General features: G+C 35.8%; 1 protein-coding gene across 3 annotated transcripts in view; it reads left to right on the top strand.

Annotated features, from left to right (window-relative positions):
• The window catches only part of NTNG1 (netrin G1), a 167,501-nt gene that overhangs the window by 125,356 nt on the left and 22,764 nt on the right, over window positions 1–19,381 (top strand). The window contains exons 7-8 of one of the 3 annotated variants that reach the window (XM_072420027.1): window positions 6,929–6,988; window positions 18,327–18,494. The exons of 1 other annotated variant lie outside the window; for it this stretch is intronic. In XM_072420027.1, the coding sequence (XP_072276128.1) occupies window positions 6,929–6,988; window positions 18,327–18,494 (228 nt within the window). The remainder of the gene's footprint in view (window positions 1–6,928; window positions 6,989–18,326; window positions 18,495–19,381) is intronic. One more of the 3 variants, XM_072420028.1, reaches the window with a different exon arrangement.

The raw sequence follows: 19,381 nt of genomic DNA on the forward strand, positions 1-19,381 counted from the left end.
CTTACTAAAATATTAAAATGGACAAAACAAACTTCACAAGCACAAGTAGAAACAATAACTGAATCTGACTTTTGTTATAAAAAAAAAAAAGTAGCATAGTTACTTTTGCAAAAAGAACAGGTTCACAATTTGATAAGAACATAAAATTGCTGATTTACTTAACAGGCATCTTCTTTAAGAAAAAAGGCACTTACAAGCGGAACTAAACTAAATAAAAAAAAACATACTTACCTTTAATCCCACAGATCTGTTGATCCATCCAGAGGTTTCCTCGATCAGTACCCATGTCTTCCTGGTATCCTCTTTCACCTTGAGATCGGGCATGCACAAAAGGAGCAGCCAGGAGCCTCCTGGAATGCATGACATATGTATCCCGGGAGGCTCTGCGCACCAATTCGGTCTTCATCAATTTTTTTTTAAATGGTGTTGCATTTAAAAAAAAAAGCAATTTTTACTTTATATAAAAGGGTTATTTAATTTTGGTTTAAGGGAAAGAAGACAAGTTGTAAATGGTGTTAAAGAAAATGAAATGTAGTTTCTTCTTTTTTATTGTGGTCTTTGTATTATGTTTTATATACAAAGTTTGGGCCAACATGTTTTAGCCCTTATTACAATGTATGCAGCTTCAAAAACAATCTTTGGAATTGTGTTACCAGTTCTAATATCTAGAGCATTGTTTCTCAACCAGGGTTTGGTGGAATCTTAGGGTTTCTCCAGAAGCTGCTGGGATTTTTTTGAGCAATTTGACCCTCTTAAATCAGTTCCCACTGACACCAATGATTTACCGGTATTTAAGAATTTGTAAGGGTGGCATTCTTTACTCCAGCAAACAATGTAATGTGTTCATCCCGTTGACCACCAGGTTAATCTACCATAAAGTGGGCATATCATGAATATTGGCAGGGGTTTCCTAAGACCTGAACGTTTTTTCAAGGGTACCGCCTTTTAAAAAAACTTTGAGAAGGTTGTCCTAGAGTATTTGTGGTCTGGGTGAAGTTATGGTTTGAAATCTACACAGTTGAAGCAAAAATTGTACTATTCTGTCAGCCATATCAGTACATAACTATTGCTGTTCCTGTAAGTTTGCTTTTGAGGGCTACTTATCATATGAAGACTGGCCCTATATGGATTCCTAGTGAACTCTATACCTTTATTCCATCACCATATAGCAAATGATCACTTTTGGGCACACTATTTTGGGTGCAAATCATATGTGCAGTATGTATTTTTAGAGTCCAAAGTATGTGCAAACAAAAAATATTTTGTATCACACCAAAAGTAATTGATTATACAAATTATCAAAATGATCAAAATCGAAAAAATAATACAGCATACCCCTCAACTTAATCTCAAACTAACTCTTTATAAACTCTTCTAAGATGATGTGGCTTTTATATGCAAGGTTGCAGTTTAATTTTAAAGGATCCAATTAGGTGCCTTAATAATACTGTTGTGGCAATAAAAGGCAATGATTTTACAAACTCAAAATGTATCAAAATATATGAAATGTATCTCAACTGGCTATAACTACCCTTTTGATGGTTGAATTTAACAACCAAGTATTGCCAAAAGATGCCAGCATCTAGACTATATACATTCAGTTAGTATTTTCCATTTGGCAGAAAAAAGATTTAAAATTCTTTTTTAAAAAATAACTAACTGAAATTTTATCCAATAAAGCAAAAGGAATAAAAGAGCACCAGAAACTGTCAGTTGTGAGCTGATAATCCCAGGAGATAGACTTGAGAACTGTAAAACCCTGCAGCTCTTTTATGAATTTCAAGCAACTGAGTACCAAGGGATTTCATTATCTACAAGACAATCTTGTCCTCTCATTATCCTCAACATTGTTTGGTTAAGTGAGTTAAGTGAGTTTTTAGTGCAATAGGGGTCATGAGAACCTGCTCTGTTTGTAGAAATAAAATCTAATTGAATACCATTACATAACAATATTAATAACATAATTGTTGTTGAATCACTAAAAGTCATTCAAGTAATGTGTTTCTTGGCAATTTTAAATTCCAAAGACACAATGGCAGTGATGCACCATACCATGCAGTTACCAAACAGATAGCGGAGCATAGCAGGGTTGTAATCTGATGTAAATTTCTATTTAGCATACAAGCTTAATAAATTAAGTGACATTCTACATTCCTATTTAGCCATGTTCCACACAAATCTGTTTGATACATCGGGCCTGATTTATTAAAGTTATCCAAGACTGGAGAAGATAGACTACTATGGGAGAACATTGGTGATCCCTCAAACCTCTAATGGATCTGATCTGGGTTTGAAACGTTTGCCAACTAATAGCAAATGATTTATAAGAAATCTATTCCAGTTGAGCTTTAACAAACCAGAATACTATTAATATACAGTATTTATAAAGCACCATCATATTATGCAGCACTGTACAAAGTCCATAGTAGTGTTACTAATTGTCCCTCAAAGGGGCTCACAATCTAATGTCCCGACCATGAATATATGTAATTCATACAGTCTAAGTTCAATTTTGGGGGGATACCAATTAACCTAACTGCATGTTTTTGGAATGTGGGAGGAAACCAGAATACCCATAGGAAACCCATGCAGACACAGGGAGAACCTGTAAACTCCATTTCCTGGCTGAGCATCAAACCTGGGACCTAGCGCTGCAAAGGCAAGAGTGCTACCTCTGAGCCACTATGCTCAATAATGCAAAACTCAGCTGTTATATTTAAGGAAAGTACATGTTATATAATATAGGTGGGGTTGAACTAGTATGATTTACAAAGGTATAGTTGGTTCAAGACGTGTGGCTTAACATAACCCTTAAAAGTTGCTAATAATCTTTATAATGGAAAAAAAAAGATTACCATGGTCTGTATACTTATCAAACACCACTGTAGAACACCATTTTCTTCAAGACTAAAGATTCTTTGTCTATGTGTAAAATTTTCACAGTGCTTAAAGTGATTTTGTCAGTAAAATATAAAAAAGTTTTCCCTATAAAGAAGATAATTTATACTTCCCTCTCCTACTACCCATACCACCAATCTCTGTCTGAGGAAAGTTCAGAATCTGACACCTCCAAACATGTCAATTTCTTGGCTCCCCTGCTGCACTTAGTGGTATAATCCACAGTTCCTATCTCACTCATGTCCTATAGTAATGATATAGTTGCTGGAAGATCCATATAGTGCAACGGGAGGCCAGGGACTCGACTTTCCCACATATGCTGGATTCTGATTCATGTTCTCTCTGTTCATGCAGAGCTTTGTCTTCATTACAGGAATTTAGAAATACTTTAGGTACTGTCTGATGAATAAGGATTATTTCTAGTCAAATCATTTAATATAATAGCATAGTGAATGTATTATATTGTAAGGTTGGGCATTGTATTCGCCTATGGTATGCTTGTTTTCTACTATATTGTATCCTAAGGTATATGTGATGTGATAGTATGCTCCTAGTATAGAAAATTATAATTTAAGCTTTGTTTGTGTCCAGTTCACTGTAATTTAGTTCAACTTGTCAAACTAAATGCTTAACACGTTATATTGTTGAGGGGTAGCTCCAGCAATAACTCATTAAAAACATTTTAGTCTTTTCAGTTTAAAAAAAAATGAGAACATCACAATTCATATTGATGTGTATATATATGTTATGTAGAATTCTTTTTATATTTCCACTTGTTAATTATAAGACAATCTTCTCGGGTCCTGTTTAACATTTTACATTGAAATAGTAGTGCCTTAGATTTGGGGTTAAATTAAAAAGCTGAGAAGACAATCTCAGGTTCTAATGTTTTCACCTTAGGTTCTATAAAGGAAGCATTGGATTAGAATAATTCCACTTTCATTATTAAGTAAAAGTTTATAAACAAACTTGTGTGTTCGTTATCTTTCACTATCATATCTTTATGGGGCACCAGTGAATATGATGACGACAGCAGACAAGTAATCTCAGAATATATAGTGGAATAACTCTCTTATGATTTATATCACAAAAACTGAAACTCCAGTAGGTGGGAGATGCTAGGTCAGGTCTTGACCTAGATTCATAGATAGCAAATAAATGCAATTATCTCGTTCATCTGCTCCAAATTATTGTGTCTGGGTCTCTGCACTATAGCCGTAACAGAACAAAATGCGTCTGAATTACTGGCCTTAATTGCATGGATTAGTAAAGGCTGTGCACAGAATGAGAGCAGAGGACTTCGGAATCTTTCCAAGCAATGATTTAAACACTCGCATATAGGGTGATGGAAGAAATAGGTAAAGTAGTAGAAGGTGGGAGTAGAGAAAAACCATTTCACTTTCCCTTATTATCCCTGGTGGAGCTGTCACTCATTATCAGTGTGTTAATAGAGCTTTTTTGTGTGACACAGATCATTAGTTTTATGACATCATCTTTCTGCTATAGATTATAAGTATATCGCCTTACAAATTAATTGAATAGATCCTTAACACAAGAGGCTTGTATTTACAAGTCAATTATCTGGCCATAATTTTAAATGCTCAAAGAAATATTTCATTTTATTATACTTGTAGCTATTAGGTCAAAAGTGCTGATGTTAATATTATCCATACCATCTCAGATGTCAAAATACTTCAGTACATCATATTTTCCTGTGTTTAGCTTTTGTGCATGTAAAAAATAGGTATAGGAGGTAAAATGCAAGATAACATTAATAGCAGACCAACTAGATTGTGGAATTGCATAGTCTGCTGTCCTGATGGTAAAATATGTAATAGGATATTTTAAATACTTAGAATTTAATGGCTTTAAGTGGACCTATATTCCTCTGTTAAATTAAAATAATGATGACACGCTTGCAGAGATGAATAAATAAAGAGTATTAGTAAGTCTGAAATATATAATTTTTTAGGAAAAATGCTGCTTCAGTCTTCCTCCTGTGCCTGTCACATGTCCAGAAGTCTAGGATTGTGGTCACTTGATCTCTGCTAAAGAATATTGGGTTGCTAAGCTTTAAGCGCTTCTGTTTCTCTTTATCTGTCTTTTAGTCATAGATCATAAGGTTTGCAGTATAACTAAAAATTAAACATTTAACTGAAAATTTTGAGGTCCAGGGGCAGAGAATGTCTACATACCATTTTTCATGACCTAATCAGGCGGGTACAAAAGCACTCCTGATCAGAGCCACCATCAGGAATTTGTGGGTCTGATACTATGTAAATAACTTGGGCCCCTTTCCTCCATGTGTAAAAGTTCCGGCATTGCAAAATTCAATTCTATTCTTATAAGGGCCCAGTACTGAAGTACCCCACACCCCTTTATGGTGACCCTGCTTCAGATTGTGAAGTGTGTTGGTACTTACCAGAAAGAGTCATGTTGGAGAGTCTTCTCCTGAACCTCTTGTCAGGATCTGGATCCAAATCTAAAGCTGCTTTTGTGTGTAGTGGTGGTACTTCCTACTGAACCTGAAGTGCTGGATATCCTCCTGCCTGATCCTGAAGCCAATATTTCCTGGAAACCCAGTGTTGGGATGAACTCCTAGATTGTAAGCTTTTGGGGGCAGGCTTCTCTAATTCTGTGTCACTGTCTGTAATCGTCTGTCATTTGAACCCCCTATCTAATGTACAGCGCTGTGTACTATGTTGGCTCTATATAAATCCTGTTTAATAATAATAAAAACTTGAACTTTCTGCTTCTTCCCCTGACTTCCCATTTAAGCCATATCTTGTATTATCTGTTTGCCAGATTATTGTGCTTCTGCCAGTGTCTTGCATTTGCTGTTACTGCTTTTAGATCACAACCTCTACTACCACTACTCATGTACCGACCTTTGGCTGCTGTATTACGGACCACTCTTTATCACTCTGCCTTAAATGTTGTATACCTTGCTACTTTTCTGCCTCACTCCTGTTCTGTTACAATATTCTATGTACCAAACCTAGTTTGTTTACCAATGTGGACTTGTTTGTTGCTGCAGCTACTGAGCCTGTTCCCCGGTTGTGACAGAATAGTCTGGTCCAAAAATATGGCGGCCACTGTAGCAGCTCCTATTGCCTCCTAGAGGAAGCTAACCGCTGAGTTGCAAAAGATTGTCATTTTAGTTTGTGACAAAACTTTGTTCACTTAGAACACTTTTGTGAGCCAGAAGTAGTAGTTAAAAATGAACAAAGGTGATCTATGATAGATTCCAATGCCTCTAATGACTCTACCACCACTTAATTTAACAGAGACTGTGTCTATATCAAGGGTTCCCTAATCAATGCATATATACTTTCAGCTGCAACCTGCTGCCTTCACTCTTGAAAGGTTGACTATGAGATCAGGCATGAAGCTATAAAGAACTTCAAGTAGAAGGCACCACCAGACACAGAAGCAGCCCTAGATTCGGGTTTGGATTCAGATCCTGACCCCTCTAAGATTTTATTTACATAGGTGATTTTTAATTGTGCTACCTTCATAATTGGCAAAACTTGTGATCTATGGTAAAGGTAAAAAAAAAATTGCTAATACCGAGCTACATAGCTGCAAGAACCTATTATTTACTAAGTACAGTTGTGGCATTGCCTGATAATGCACAGTTGACCAATTATAATAATAATAAAAGTGAAACATTGGCTCTGTATTAACTCGCTGTATGTACTTTATTGATGTTTCAGAGATCAATAAATACAATGACCATAACCATTTTAAACATTTTTTTCCAGTCAGAACATATTATATAATTCAGTTTTTTTGGAACCATTTTGCTTAACTTACTATTGCACATGCTGATGGTTTACTTGTCTTTTAGTTTATCATCTACTGCCCCTATAAGTTTAGTGCATAATCACCTCTAATATTTTATTTTGATGTTCTCACAACTGCGCATCAATCTCTGTACATCTATTGTTACTTATTTTCTGTTTTGCTTACATTTTCATTTTCTTTTTTCTTTTCTAATTTGATTTTCTTTCCTTCCTTGTCTGTCCAGTTTTTCCCAAAGTAGCCCACTCTACAGTGCCACCTGCTCGTGTTTCGAGTCACAAGAGAGGTAGGAACCCCTCCATTCATACAGTGGCTCTGGTTTGTGTTGCGTACAGATTGAACAGATTTTATTTAACCCAATAAAATGCACAATTTTGAGGAGAATTTGTAACCTTTCTAGATCTTAGAACTTCTTTTGTGGGGGTTGAAAAGTTCTAAATTCATCAAGGAGCAACTGCACCAGCAAATAGAAACTTGTTCTTGTAGAACAGCTAGAGAGTCGCAGGCCGCCCCAAGCCAGTATCTAGTATACTTACACTACAGAGAGAAAACATTGCCAAAACACATGTCCACTATATGTCTTCGTAGTATTTTAAGCTGTTTATGACTGACCATAATGATGGCACTCACAGCTAATATTTAGGTTTTGAGTTATCACAGGCAATTTGAATCACTTGCCAGTTTCCTAAGGAATTAGGATATTAGGATACAATATGAAGCTAAGCACAGATGTCTGTTTTTTCTGTAAAATGGTGTGTGAAAGAATAGAAAAGTGAGACAGCTTATCATGGGCACAACAGTTTGAATGGAACCAGGAGTTGGGTTCTGAAAAAGTAACAGAAGTCAGTTAAGTACAACAGTGACTTCTTAAAACAAAGATCCTGTTTGTTCTAGTTTAATAATGTTTATCTTCGGTAGGGTTTTAAGTTGTTGATGGTGCAACTCACCACTTTGTGTGTGTGTGTAAGTTGCCAGTGAGTGATTCAACCTGCCATCATTCACCCAAAACTAAAATACATTTTTTGGATGAGCTTAACTGTTAAGTGGGATAATGAGTATGTGTCATATATATGAAAAATGTTACAGATGGTAATATATGCACAACTGAGAGCTCATATGTTTAAACTGACTGAAAATTAAAAGTAAAATAATGGAAGAAATATGCCTAATGCTGGCTAAGTTACAGATGTATTCTTTAGTATTAGTTTATGCCATATCCAAGATGAGAACACATATTTTCTAATATAAAATCTGTGACTTTTTTGGTGGGATTATTATTGTACTTTATACATATCCTCTCTTTAAATCTATTTTGTAGTATGATCAAATAGATAGTTGGGGGTTTAATTATTACAAACACATCAATCAGATGCGGATTGATGGAGATGTAACTCATGTTACATAATTGCTTTTTTGAACTACCGGTAATAACACAATTTGCTTTTAGGTTAAATTCTTTCTGATATTAGAGTTTGCAAAGCAGAGCTCAACGGTTAGTGTTACATACTATCAACATTTGTGTTCCCTAGTATGATGTAGAGTAGACAACAGGTAGGTGTCTGTTTAGTACGCAAGAGGCAATGCATTCACATTTTATATAATTTATTGCTATGACACATCACCTGCATTTTCCAGAATGATAGCTGTATTAAAATCGCTGTTGCATAAAACAAAAATAGAAATAAAACGTCCTCTGATCTAGATTTAGCATGTAGAAACTCTGAACTTCAACTTCTGTTCTGGATAATAAAATATTTTACTCCTTTCTTAAGAAAAGATTATTAGCTTGGACATGGTCTAATTTATTAAGTAAAAATCAATAATTAATTGCAAATTAATTTATACCTTTTTAGATTTCGTCCTTTACTAATGTATTTGCCATAAATAGAAATGTTGCTGGTTGCTGAAAGCAACTTCACCTTGCAATGTCACCTACTTCCATTGTACTGTTGTATGAAATTAGCCTGTAAATGTGTTTTCCAATGCTGAAATAAGGATATTCAGGGAACCCATATGGGGTAGTTTATGGAACAAGTATCTAAGATTCATCTGACCACTTTGAGTAGTAAAGTGAACTTTTTACTCTAAAACTTTCAAAAAAATTATGATAACTAACCGGACACAACATGAGCCATTGATTTATGTTTAATAGCCAGCACATTTTTATTTCTGGTTTTCTTTGATGTGTTACTGGTGCCTAAATTGTCCAAATTTAGTCATAAGCCATCAAAGGCTTTTAGAAGTCTAAAATTAAGTATGGGCTCATGCCAAGCCTGGTATGGGGAGCTGTCTATTTTCTGTCAATAGGAAGCAGGCGAGCCATTCAAGCTTTAAAAGATAAGGGCCTTCACCTCTAAATAATTTATAAAAGTATATCTTTAAATATATTACCTAAAACGGGATCTTATCCTTCATTCTCGCATATACCATTTTTAATATTGTTGTCTCAAAGCAACCAGAGGCTGGTTCGGTTAGTTGTATTTTGCATTTGGCTTAATCGTTCTTTTTCACTGAAAAGGTTTTTTCACGATTTTGGATTGGGGAAGATTTAAATGCAGCTTTGAAAAAAACTTTTTTTTACTTCCTGTCTGTGTCTTGTCATTGAGATTGTCATTGTGATCCAGCAAAGTTAAGAGAAAATCCTTATAGAGTAACGAAATGCTCTGGCCTACTACTCTCAACTTAACAGGTGTCACCATTAAAAAATATACCCTCACCTTTTGTTCGGGTGATAACTGTTAAAAGGATATGTGCAACTAAATACACCTATATTTTTCATCCTCTTCCTTTGACCTAACCTATGCCACTCTCCCATCCACAGCTACATGTTTACTAAGATGCAATGGCCATGGCTCTGCTGTGTGTTTATTTGCAGCTCTGGCTTGACTGTGCCTAAGATTCACAGCTCTATAGAATTCTATGGGACCATCTGCATTTGTCTACAACCATAAAACATGGCCCTATAGAAGTCTATAGAGCTGTCATGTGCCCTGGCCGATGGATCCTATTATGTATGCATCTGTGAAGGGAAAGAGTGGGTTACATTAGGAGAAGAAGGAGAATAGAGCTATAAATCAACTCAGCAGGGACACAGACAGTAAAGTAAAATCTAACTCTTTCCTACTCTTTTCTGACATATAAAACTAAAATACAGTCTAACCCAGGTGACTGGCACTTTTTGACTGAAGGAAAGAGCCTGTTTGGCAATAGAACGTTGTCTGATTACCAACCACTGTTGCTGTGAGCCAGTGGCCTCCTATTCATTTCTGTTCCTCAAGACTTGTTTTATAATTTATTTATGAAACAAAGACGAAGATTTGCGGAATATTTGTTACATTTCATAAATTCTTTATCTTAGAAGAGTACAGTTTGTGTTCCTAGTTGGTGATTTAAAATCTGACATATCTGTAATCCTGTGTGATTTGTTTTTTATGTGAGTATGCATTGACATAAGTCACTAGTATAACTAATTTACCTGAAGGAAGATATAGTATACAGAGTATTATGCTGAAATATCCATTAGCATAAATATACATGGGTATATCTGTTGGTAAATCAAAATCATTAAATGCTCCTTCATTAATTTATAACACATTTCAGGGCATCGAGATATGGAATTCTGACAATATTGTAAACACAGCTTCATTCTAATGAGTGTAATCCTAAAGCAGTAGCTTCCCAAATAGTTTGTCTTGCCCTTGCAATAGAAGTTAGCATTCTATAATCCAGGCCTAGTCAGTGTCATATTCATTGGTGATTTGTACATGGATGGAATGCTTAATAATGATAAACCGATATGTTTACCTAACTACACAAGTGACTATGAAGTGGGCTGTATGTGTTGGACAAGCTTGAAGCTCTGTACAATAATTGTTCCATGCATATGTCTTCCACAATGTTATTTTTTATGTTTTGTTTTTTTTCACCCGTTTTGTCATTGGAACTTGGTAATGTTTTCAGTTTAGGAAAGTTGCCGGTTTACAAATGACAGCCAATATTAATAAAATTGGTAAACTGATTTTATGTTGTAAAAGTGTTAATCTAAAAAACACTTACAAAACATATTTAAAACTAAACTCCAGTCACATATTTAAAACACAGATTAATGCTGCACTCTACTAATTAATACATTATTAACTGTATTTTGCAGAGCATCTTGTACAGCAGAGTTCAAACTGGAGGATATAAAAACAGCATAGGTTGATAGATGAGCTTATCTGTTTGCAGCTTTTCATTGTACTGCCCAGACATGGGTGGGGGTCGGGATGAGATATGTCAGTGTTACAGAACTTCAGCAGAGAAATATTAAGCCGTCTTCCCTGTCAGACAGGGCTGTTCTGTTTGACAAAGCTATGTAAGTCAAAGGAATTTAGAAAAGCATTACACATCCTTTAAAATTTAAACTGCTCAATTATGGGGGAATTTTTTTATCCGTGTTTAGCAATTTTCCTTTAAAATATTAAAGTTTTTTTATAGAATATATTACATCAGGGGTCCCCAAAACCCGGTGAGCCGCGGCTTTTTGACAGGTGTGCTGCGAGAGCAAGGAGACAAGTGGCGGTCCGCAGCTCTGGCCGGTGTACCTCCCAGCAGGGTCAGGTCTGACTGACCCCATTTGGGGGGGGGGGGGGGGCGCACCGGCCAGAGCCACAGACCATGTCTCCCTTACATATTGCAGGCTCAGGGCGGTGTCCAGAGACAGAAGCCACCCACTCTCCTATCGCAGGTCTAAACCTGGCCTGAGTGGGCAGGTTCTTGCATTATGACATCACTCCGGGGGAAGTTTCTTCCACTTTGAGTGACACAGGACTCCGGACCGCGCATTCAGTGGTCTGGGAGCAGCAAAAAGTTGGGAACCACTGCATTACATCACTAGCTGTTTATGAGTTTCTTGCTAACTACAGATTACAGACGTACAGCAATATTGGTACAGATACAGGTGTAGATTTGTGCTCACTTGACTTGTGAGAACACCCACAAGAACATAGCTAGTATAACAGAAACCTGATTTCTACCAGATTTTGAGGAAACAGCATTTAAGGCAAGGGATGAGCGAGAAGGCCTCTGCCAGATGAACAGAAATAAACATCTAAAAAAGGCCAAAACAAAAAACTTAGATTAAGTTACTGAAAATGAAGACTTTTTAAATATGAATATAAAATTAAATCATTCAGATTTCATCCAGGTTTTTAAATTCTGCCTAGAAAAAAAGTACAAGAAAACATTCTGAAGTATGTATTATAATGTATGCCTATGAAAACATGCCTTCCTAATCAATATGAATGACAGACATACATTAGGGCTAAGTTCACATTTATGTGTACCAGAGGTTTGGGTGTGCATAGTGCTGTTGTGAAGTGGGGCTGTCTACTGCACAAAAAGAAGTTGGGACCATCAAGGTGTGTTGGGGTGCCATTAATAAAGAATAACACAACAGCTCACCAATGCTTAATAAATAAGCGGGCGTTATTGTGCAGTGTCTGTTGTACTTAGCCTAACATACAGCATTTTAGCATTGTAATATGGATGTTGCCAATATAATTTTTTAATTCATGCAACACACCAAATGTGGCAGTGGTAATTTAGCACTGTCTCTTAACATGTATCATGTATCATTTTTTTATTGTTTCTTTTTTAAACCTTTACATTTGGAATTCCTAATGGAGTAATCCACTTATTCAGTCAATGACAAGATCACTTTGATTTTCTTTGTACATCTCCACCTTGTTGTTTAAATGGCTGTTTAAATTGTGTCGGCACATAGAAGAGGGTGAGCTATTCTCGTTAAGTGGTAATTGGGAAGGACAGGCTGCAGAGGTTAGAGGATCTGCTGTACAGTATCTGTCATTCTCAAGCAGTCTAACAGTGTGCAAACAGCCTGATCCAATCCCTCTGTAGTAGGCAGAAATAATATAACATTTTGACCCCTGCTCATGGACAAGAGCTGGCGTGAGTCTGCTTTCCATCCCAAGATAATGCTTTCTGTAATAGGATTATTACACTATATTACTGCTCCCAACTGTTTCCTAATATCAGGGGCATCTTCAATGAATTCACATAACACTTGCTGATTTTCTATTTGGAACTCAAACCCAAAGTATTTGGAATTCATATATGTTTTAACTTTACAGTTCATGGAGATTTAGTAACAAGAGCAAATATTTTCTGAAAATCTTTTTTATGAAAAAAAAAACACTAAAATATTTTTAGTTTAGAATTTCATATTTAACTGACATATCTTAATATTCAAGTTAATTTTTTTCAAACAATCGCCCAGTTTCGGAATAAATAAGAATTACAGCTTGCATTAGAAAACTCTGCTCTATCCTGCTGCCACCACTACATTTTTAGGGTGAAAAAACATCCAGCATCCTTGGCTGTGCACCATCACATTATAGTTAGTGTCATTAAATCTGCACTTCACATCATTTAGCACCACTTACCACCAGAAAAAAAAAACATTGGCTTGAAACTTGGTTTTACCATTAAAGCGATGCTAAACCTGCAATACTCACCTGTTCCTGGTCCATCGCATGGCTGTGTCTTGTTCTTTCTTCTCTTCCTGGAGACAATTCTCGGCTACCTTGATTGGCTGGGTGGGGATGGAGTACAGTTCATTTCCTGCACAAACAGGGGAAGCTGGGTTTGCCAGGTAGCCTAGCAACCAAAGCAGTGCTGCGCTCAGGCAGGTAGGAGGGATTATTGCAGAAGGAATATCACCTGTCCTTTTCTGCAATAATCACCTGCCTGACTGTGGATTTTTAAAAGCGGAACTTTAGTTCTGCATTAACAGTGAGTTATATGAAGTTAACCTAGTGAAATAGGACTCTTGAGCACTGCTTGAGAAAATGTTTTAGCAACTACTAGGTGAGACCCTGCATGGCAGCTGGTGCACCCAAGAAAGACCTCTGTAGTACAGAAATGGATGTGCACTCACAGTTATCTGCAAACCCTGATGCTGTAAGAATTATGTGATAGTTTCTGGAATGCACTTTGTTCTAGCTGCCACTACATTACAGTCATCTCATACAGCTACAGTAGACTTTACAGGTACACTGCTGGTGTACATTTTACTTATCGCTTTTAAACAGCCATTCTCATATGGAATTCCACTATGGAGTTGTGACTAACTGTCCAACCATCTCATGGTACCCACGGCATTCCATGTCTAGTGCCATTTTGCAGAGACACAAGTATGACTTTAATGATCTTTTTAGATGTCTAGGAGGGTGACCTTCAGACCACCACTGAAGAGGACATTCTTCACACTGAATATCAAAGGGACATTTTCTCAATGACAATTAAATTATTTTTGATGGAGTTCCTGGAGAAATCAAAAAACCATTGTGTAGTTTCCTATGGGGTAAGCAGGTTGAGAAAGGTTACTTTAGAGTGTAAAGATATTCAGGGGTGCTGGTTTTTCTAGACAGGGAAGGACAGAGACAACATTAAAAAAATCCAAAACAAATACTATGCTAACCACATACTATAACTGCCCAATTTGATGGATGCCTTAAAAGTCCAACAGACCTAAAATGTATGTTAATTCACACTAACAACATTCATAGAGACACATCAGATGCATATTAAGATAAAAGGGATAGAAGAAGTATTTACTGACCCAAACTATCTTCCTATATAGTAACATCATTGAAGGTCATATCCTTTGTTCCATCTGAGATGTGCAACAATATAAACAACATTTACACTCGACTAGAGTTTAGTTTATAGATGTTAAATACAATATACTTCAAATAAAGTATCTAGTGCTGCTTTTAAGTTTTGTGGTTGAAAGTGAACATCATCCTTTAGTAATAATTGGCTAGAAAGCCTTTGAATAAAAACACATTAGCCATTCTCCTCACCACTTTTCTAAAATTCTTCAAAAGAGTTCTGTTTGCCTGCCTTCTAACCTTTGAAACATAAAAAAAATCCCCTAACTAAGCTAAATTAAGTGGCAATTGCTGGATTTAACAATACTCCCTTTAGCAATTGAACCTTTAGAAAAATTCTATAGAGGCGCTGTGTATATCTGGCAGAGTGTAATCCAAATCAATAAACCTAATTCTTGACATAACAAGACAGAAGTAATGACTGAAGACTGGTAGGTTTGTACATTTGGTTTTGCAATTAATTAGCAATTTGTTTTTGCTCTTAGGTAGATAACTTGGGTAGCGTACACTGACTCTACCAGAATGCAATATTAGATATACTGTATATATTTGTTGCTGTCATGTTTTGTGGTATTACCCACATATGTATTTTTATTTTTAAATTAAAATCTGATCAATCTGACATAAAAATAAAACAATGTTTAAAATTTCACTTTATTGAAACCCTATTCCCTTGTTATACATGTTTGCCTTATGAAAACAAATTCTCACCAATATTCCAGTGTTTACGCTACACGAAAATTATATGAAAAATAATCCAGACTGACGTAAATTGCAAATTTGATGAGCAGGTTAAATTCAAATCCAAGTCTTTCACTGACTGATGTAAAAAGAATCATTTAGTTGTTGCATCTCCCACAGAAGTCAATAGAGGCCCCTAAAATGGGAAGATACCAGCGATAGTTGTAGCATCAAGGTCAGCTACCAAAAGTGAAGCCATATTTTATTCTTTAGCAGTCTAAAACATGTAATTAATATTTTGTTTATAGGATATTTTTAAATCATTTGTGTTTTTTGGTGTTGGATATGTGATGTCAGAAAATGAACATTAAGCCATTGCTCCAGATTGGTCCTACTACCTGTGCAATCTGTGACTGAGCAGGCTCATTATTTCTGACATGCATATATGTAGGAAACATGGATGATAACAAGAACTTCAAAATGCTACTTGAACAGCAACACAAAGGCAGCTTGATCTGCAGCTGACGCATTTCATGCTGAATAACACTTATAGGGTGTTGGTCTGTTTAACTGAAAATAAACTTTTTTATGTGCAACATTTTCCAGTTTTTGCTGTCATCCAAACATTTGTAAACTATCAATACCTTGTGCAAAAGAGGAAAGGTTGTCCTGACTGTAAAGACAGCCAGCCACAAGTGTTCTGTTTTTTCTTTAGCCTCACTTGTAACTCACTCCCTGACAGTGGGACTGAGTAATGAAAATTGAAGCAAAGTAAATCTGATCAACACTGAAACAACTGTTTATAATATCAATTCAGATTTTGTCTTCCATTAACTTTGAAAATCAAACAAGAACCATTTCAGCTACTATGGCAACTGCTCCACTTTTGCTTCACTTTCATAAATCAGCTTCATTGTTTTTAATGGCTTGACAATACACAATACCATGCTGTGATGCTGCAGTTTACAGTATTTCAAGGTCACCTGAAAGCATATTAAATATAGATACAATTTTTGGGAAGCATATAGCGGAACCTAGAAATGGTAATGTACTTTGTACAAGTTAATGTAAATAAATGTTTAAATACAATATTAACAATAGACAACACAAATATATTATGTACCATTTTATTTCTTGCTTTTTTGATTTGTAAGCTAATTCCACTTAAATAATCAAAATATATACCGTGATTGTACAGAAAAGTGCAAAGTACATGGCAACTTCCTACTTTGTTGATTTGAGTATTGTTCTGTTTAGTATTAGAATAACAGGTCAAGGAAAGCATGACTACTAGGCAGGTTGAGACAAAGAAGCTGTAAGTGTGAACTGAGTCAGTATTACGACATTTATTTTATCAAATAGAAATAAAGACTGAAAAGCAAGGGTTTTCTTTGCAGCAAATCAAGATCAATTGTTTTAATGGCAATAGTAAGTTTCCATCAAAAATATATTTTATAAATATATATTATAAAACAAGCAATACAGTTCAAATCCCGACTGTATTGCTTGTTAAATGTTTAGGGAACACTCTAGGTGAAAGATCAGAAAACCCTATGATATTAATTGGGCAGACCCAATTTCTTTCAATGTATATATATTCTTGATGGGAACTTACTATTGTCATTATTCCAATTGATCTTGATTTGCCATAAAGAAACCCCTGCTTTTCTGTTCTTTTTTCCATTTAATTACTGTTACTCAAGGGGGGGGGGCATTATTTATTTAAAAAACCAACCTAGGAAGAAAAATTACCCCTTTTTTCGCTCATTTATTTTATCACAGTACTACATGATAAAAGGCAACTTTTCTGCTTAGTGTCCAAAAATGTTGGGTCTTTGGCTAAAATATACATTTAATTTACTTTGGTCTTATATAATATTATAGTAAACTCATGAGCAAATTGACAGTGAACACCATTTGGGAAAGGGGTAGGCTAGAGTAACCAAATAGAGGGACTTAGTTTCCTGTTGATATTTAGGAGTTCAAATAAAATGACTGCTGGATGCTAAAATACAATTTTTATTTTCACAAACTCCTCCTAATTGTGCTTGCTTCTTTCACCCCATTGAATCCATGTCTACCTTCTTTTTCATTTCTTTCATGATGCTCATTTGCTTTGCTGTGCAATCCATGTGATCATATTTACAGCCTTTAATGGTCTGCAAACAGTAAACCTGACTATGTTCAATGGTTCAATTTGTTTTAGGTTTATGCCTGGTAAAAAGGTTTGATAATATTATTATTATTGTCAATAATGTACTAATATCACCCTAAGTACTGAAGGGGAGAAGGTATATTTTTATAATAGCCACTATTACTGATACATGTTTCTATATAACTCCTGGTTTATATTAAAAAGATAAGTACAACTAAAAGGAATAAAAAAAATCTTCCTGTAAATTATTTTTGGGGACTAGAAATTGATAACCACTTTTCTTCCCAGCTATAGTAAGATTTGGTGCTCGTATGTGGATAACAATACCAAGCCCTAAACTCTCCATTAAAGACTTCAGTAGCTGTCATATTTTATTAGATGGTTCCATTACTTTATCCAATAAAGATGATTTGTGTAGTGAAATGATTACTTTTCTGCCATTACTGAGATTCATATATATAAAATTCAGCAAAAGAAAAATGTAGCTTACCCATAACCACCAGACAGGCGTTAACATTTACTTTCCAACCTTCTCTAAAAAATGTCATTCTGAATTGTAGATATGCATAATATTTTCAGAGTTGAGATATGCTCCAGGGTTTATAAATGATCCCTAGTATGTTCAGATTTCCTGACATGCTTTATGGTAGCAGGAATGCAGCTCCACATGTTGCCGCATTTTATTACTAAAAACTAATACTGTATGTAGTTTATAACCCAAATGGGGGAGGGAGTCATACAAGACTGAAAAACTAATGAAGAATGATTCTTCAGTTTACTGTGGATGTTTTCAGACCAGCTGTAATATGGTATATACTTTATTTTGTCATATTATGATGACTGAGTGCCTGTCGATGTAATGGGATGGCCAGGGGGCTATTTATTGAACTCATATAGTACCACCCTTGGTGAAACCTAAGGCAACTCGGTTTGATTTCAGCATGGTGTTCAGTGTAAAAATGCTTCAGTCAGCAACATTTTATTTTAATGAATGCCCTCATAGTTTCAATATCACAACATCATGCTGACATTTACCACCCTATCCCCGCACACAATCCTTACCAAGCATGCCTTCTCTTTTTCTCTCTTTCTCCCTTCACCTACTTCCTCACAAGATTGCTATTGCTATGGGCACTCCAACCGCTGCACTTACATCGAGGTTGTAAACACGGCGGTCTGCGTGGGCTGCAGACACAACACTCATGGCCAACAGTGTGAAAAGTGCAAGAGAGGCTTCCACAGAAATGGGTCTGCCAAACTGGATGATGTAAATGTATGCCTAGGTTAGTTTCCTAATGCTGCTCACAAATCAGAAAAAAATGTATGCATGGAAATGATGGGGTATGGTTGCCTATCTAAAATTAAATTCGCAATTGTGTTATATCTTGTATTATTATCCTGTTTTAGATATGTTTTTATTTTTAGTAGTTTTTTAGGTATTCCTCTTTATTTTAAATATTTTTTCAAGACCATATATTTTTTACTACAGCCACATAAACTTGCGGCACAGGGTATCTTATGTATCACACCTGTTTTTCCTTGGGCAATGATAATATTTATCTTCCTTAACTCCCTAACTATACTTTGGGAGTAGTACAGTCCAGATGCTAAATCAATCATTCCCAATCTATCTACTAAAAACAATTTTTAGGGGTCAATGAAAAAAATCCTATTAAATTAGTTGCCAGTGAAATGGGTGCCCCTGCAGTGATGGCAAAAATAATACCTTTGTAGACACCTAAAATCATCATTAGAGTCATGCAGCTGGCTCTATCCAGTGGTGTTGGCCCCAAAACTATACAGGCGTCATCAAATGGCAGGGCGATCAGCCACAGTTTGAGGAACTCCTAGCAACCTCTGGAAGAACCCTGGGGTTTTTCATGATACCCTGGTTGAGAATGGCTAATCTAAATATCTAGTCAGCTGCTCAAAGTAAGTACCAAAACTTATTGTTGTAAGTTACTTAAAAAGAAACCTTCACTTTCTAGAGTACTTCATCTTAAAACACCAGAAAATGTCTACTGGTAACTCGAGCTGTAATAATAATCAACAACCCCATTGTAGTGAATAATATTTAAGAAGGCATTACCATAATTTTACACTAATATATCTGATTATAAATGTACAGGTTGATCAGAAGAGCATTATAATTGGCCTGATATTGAGTTAG

The sequence above is a fragment of the Pyxicephalus adspersus genome, chromosome 8 (genome assembly GCF_032062135.1).
Source record: "Pyxicephalus adspersus chromosome 8, UCB_Pads_2.0, whole genome shotgun sequence".
NCBI classification, from domain to species: domain Eukaryota; kingdom Metazoa; phylum Chordata; class Amphibia; order Anura; family Pyxicephalidae; genus Pyxicephalus; species Pyxicephalus adspersus.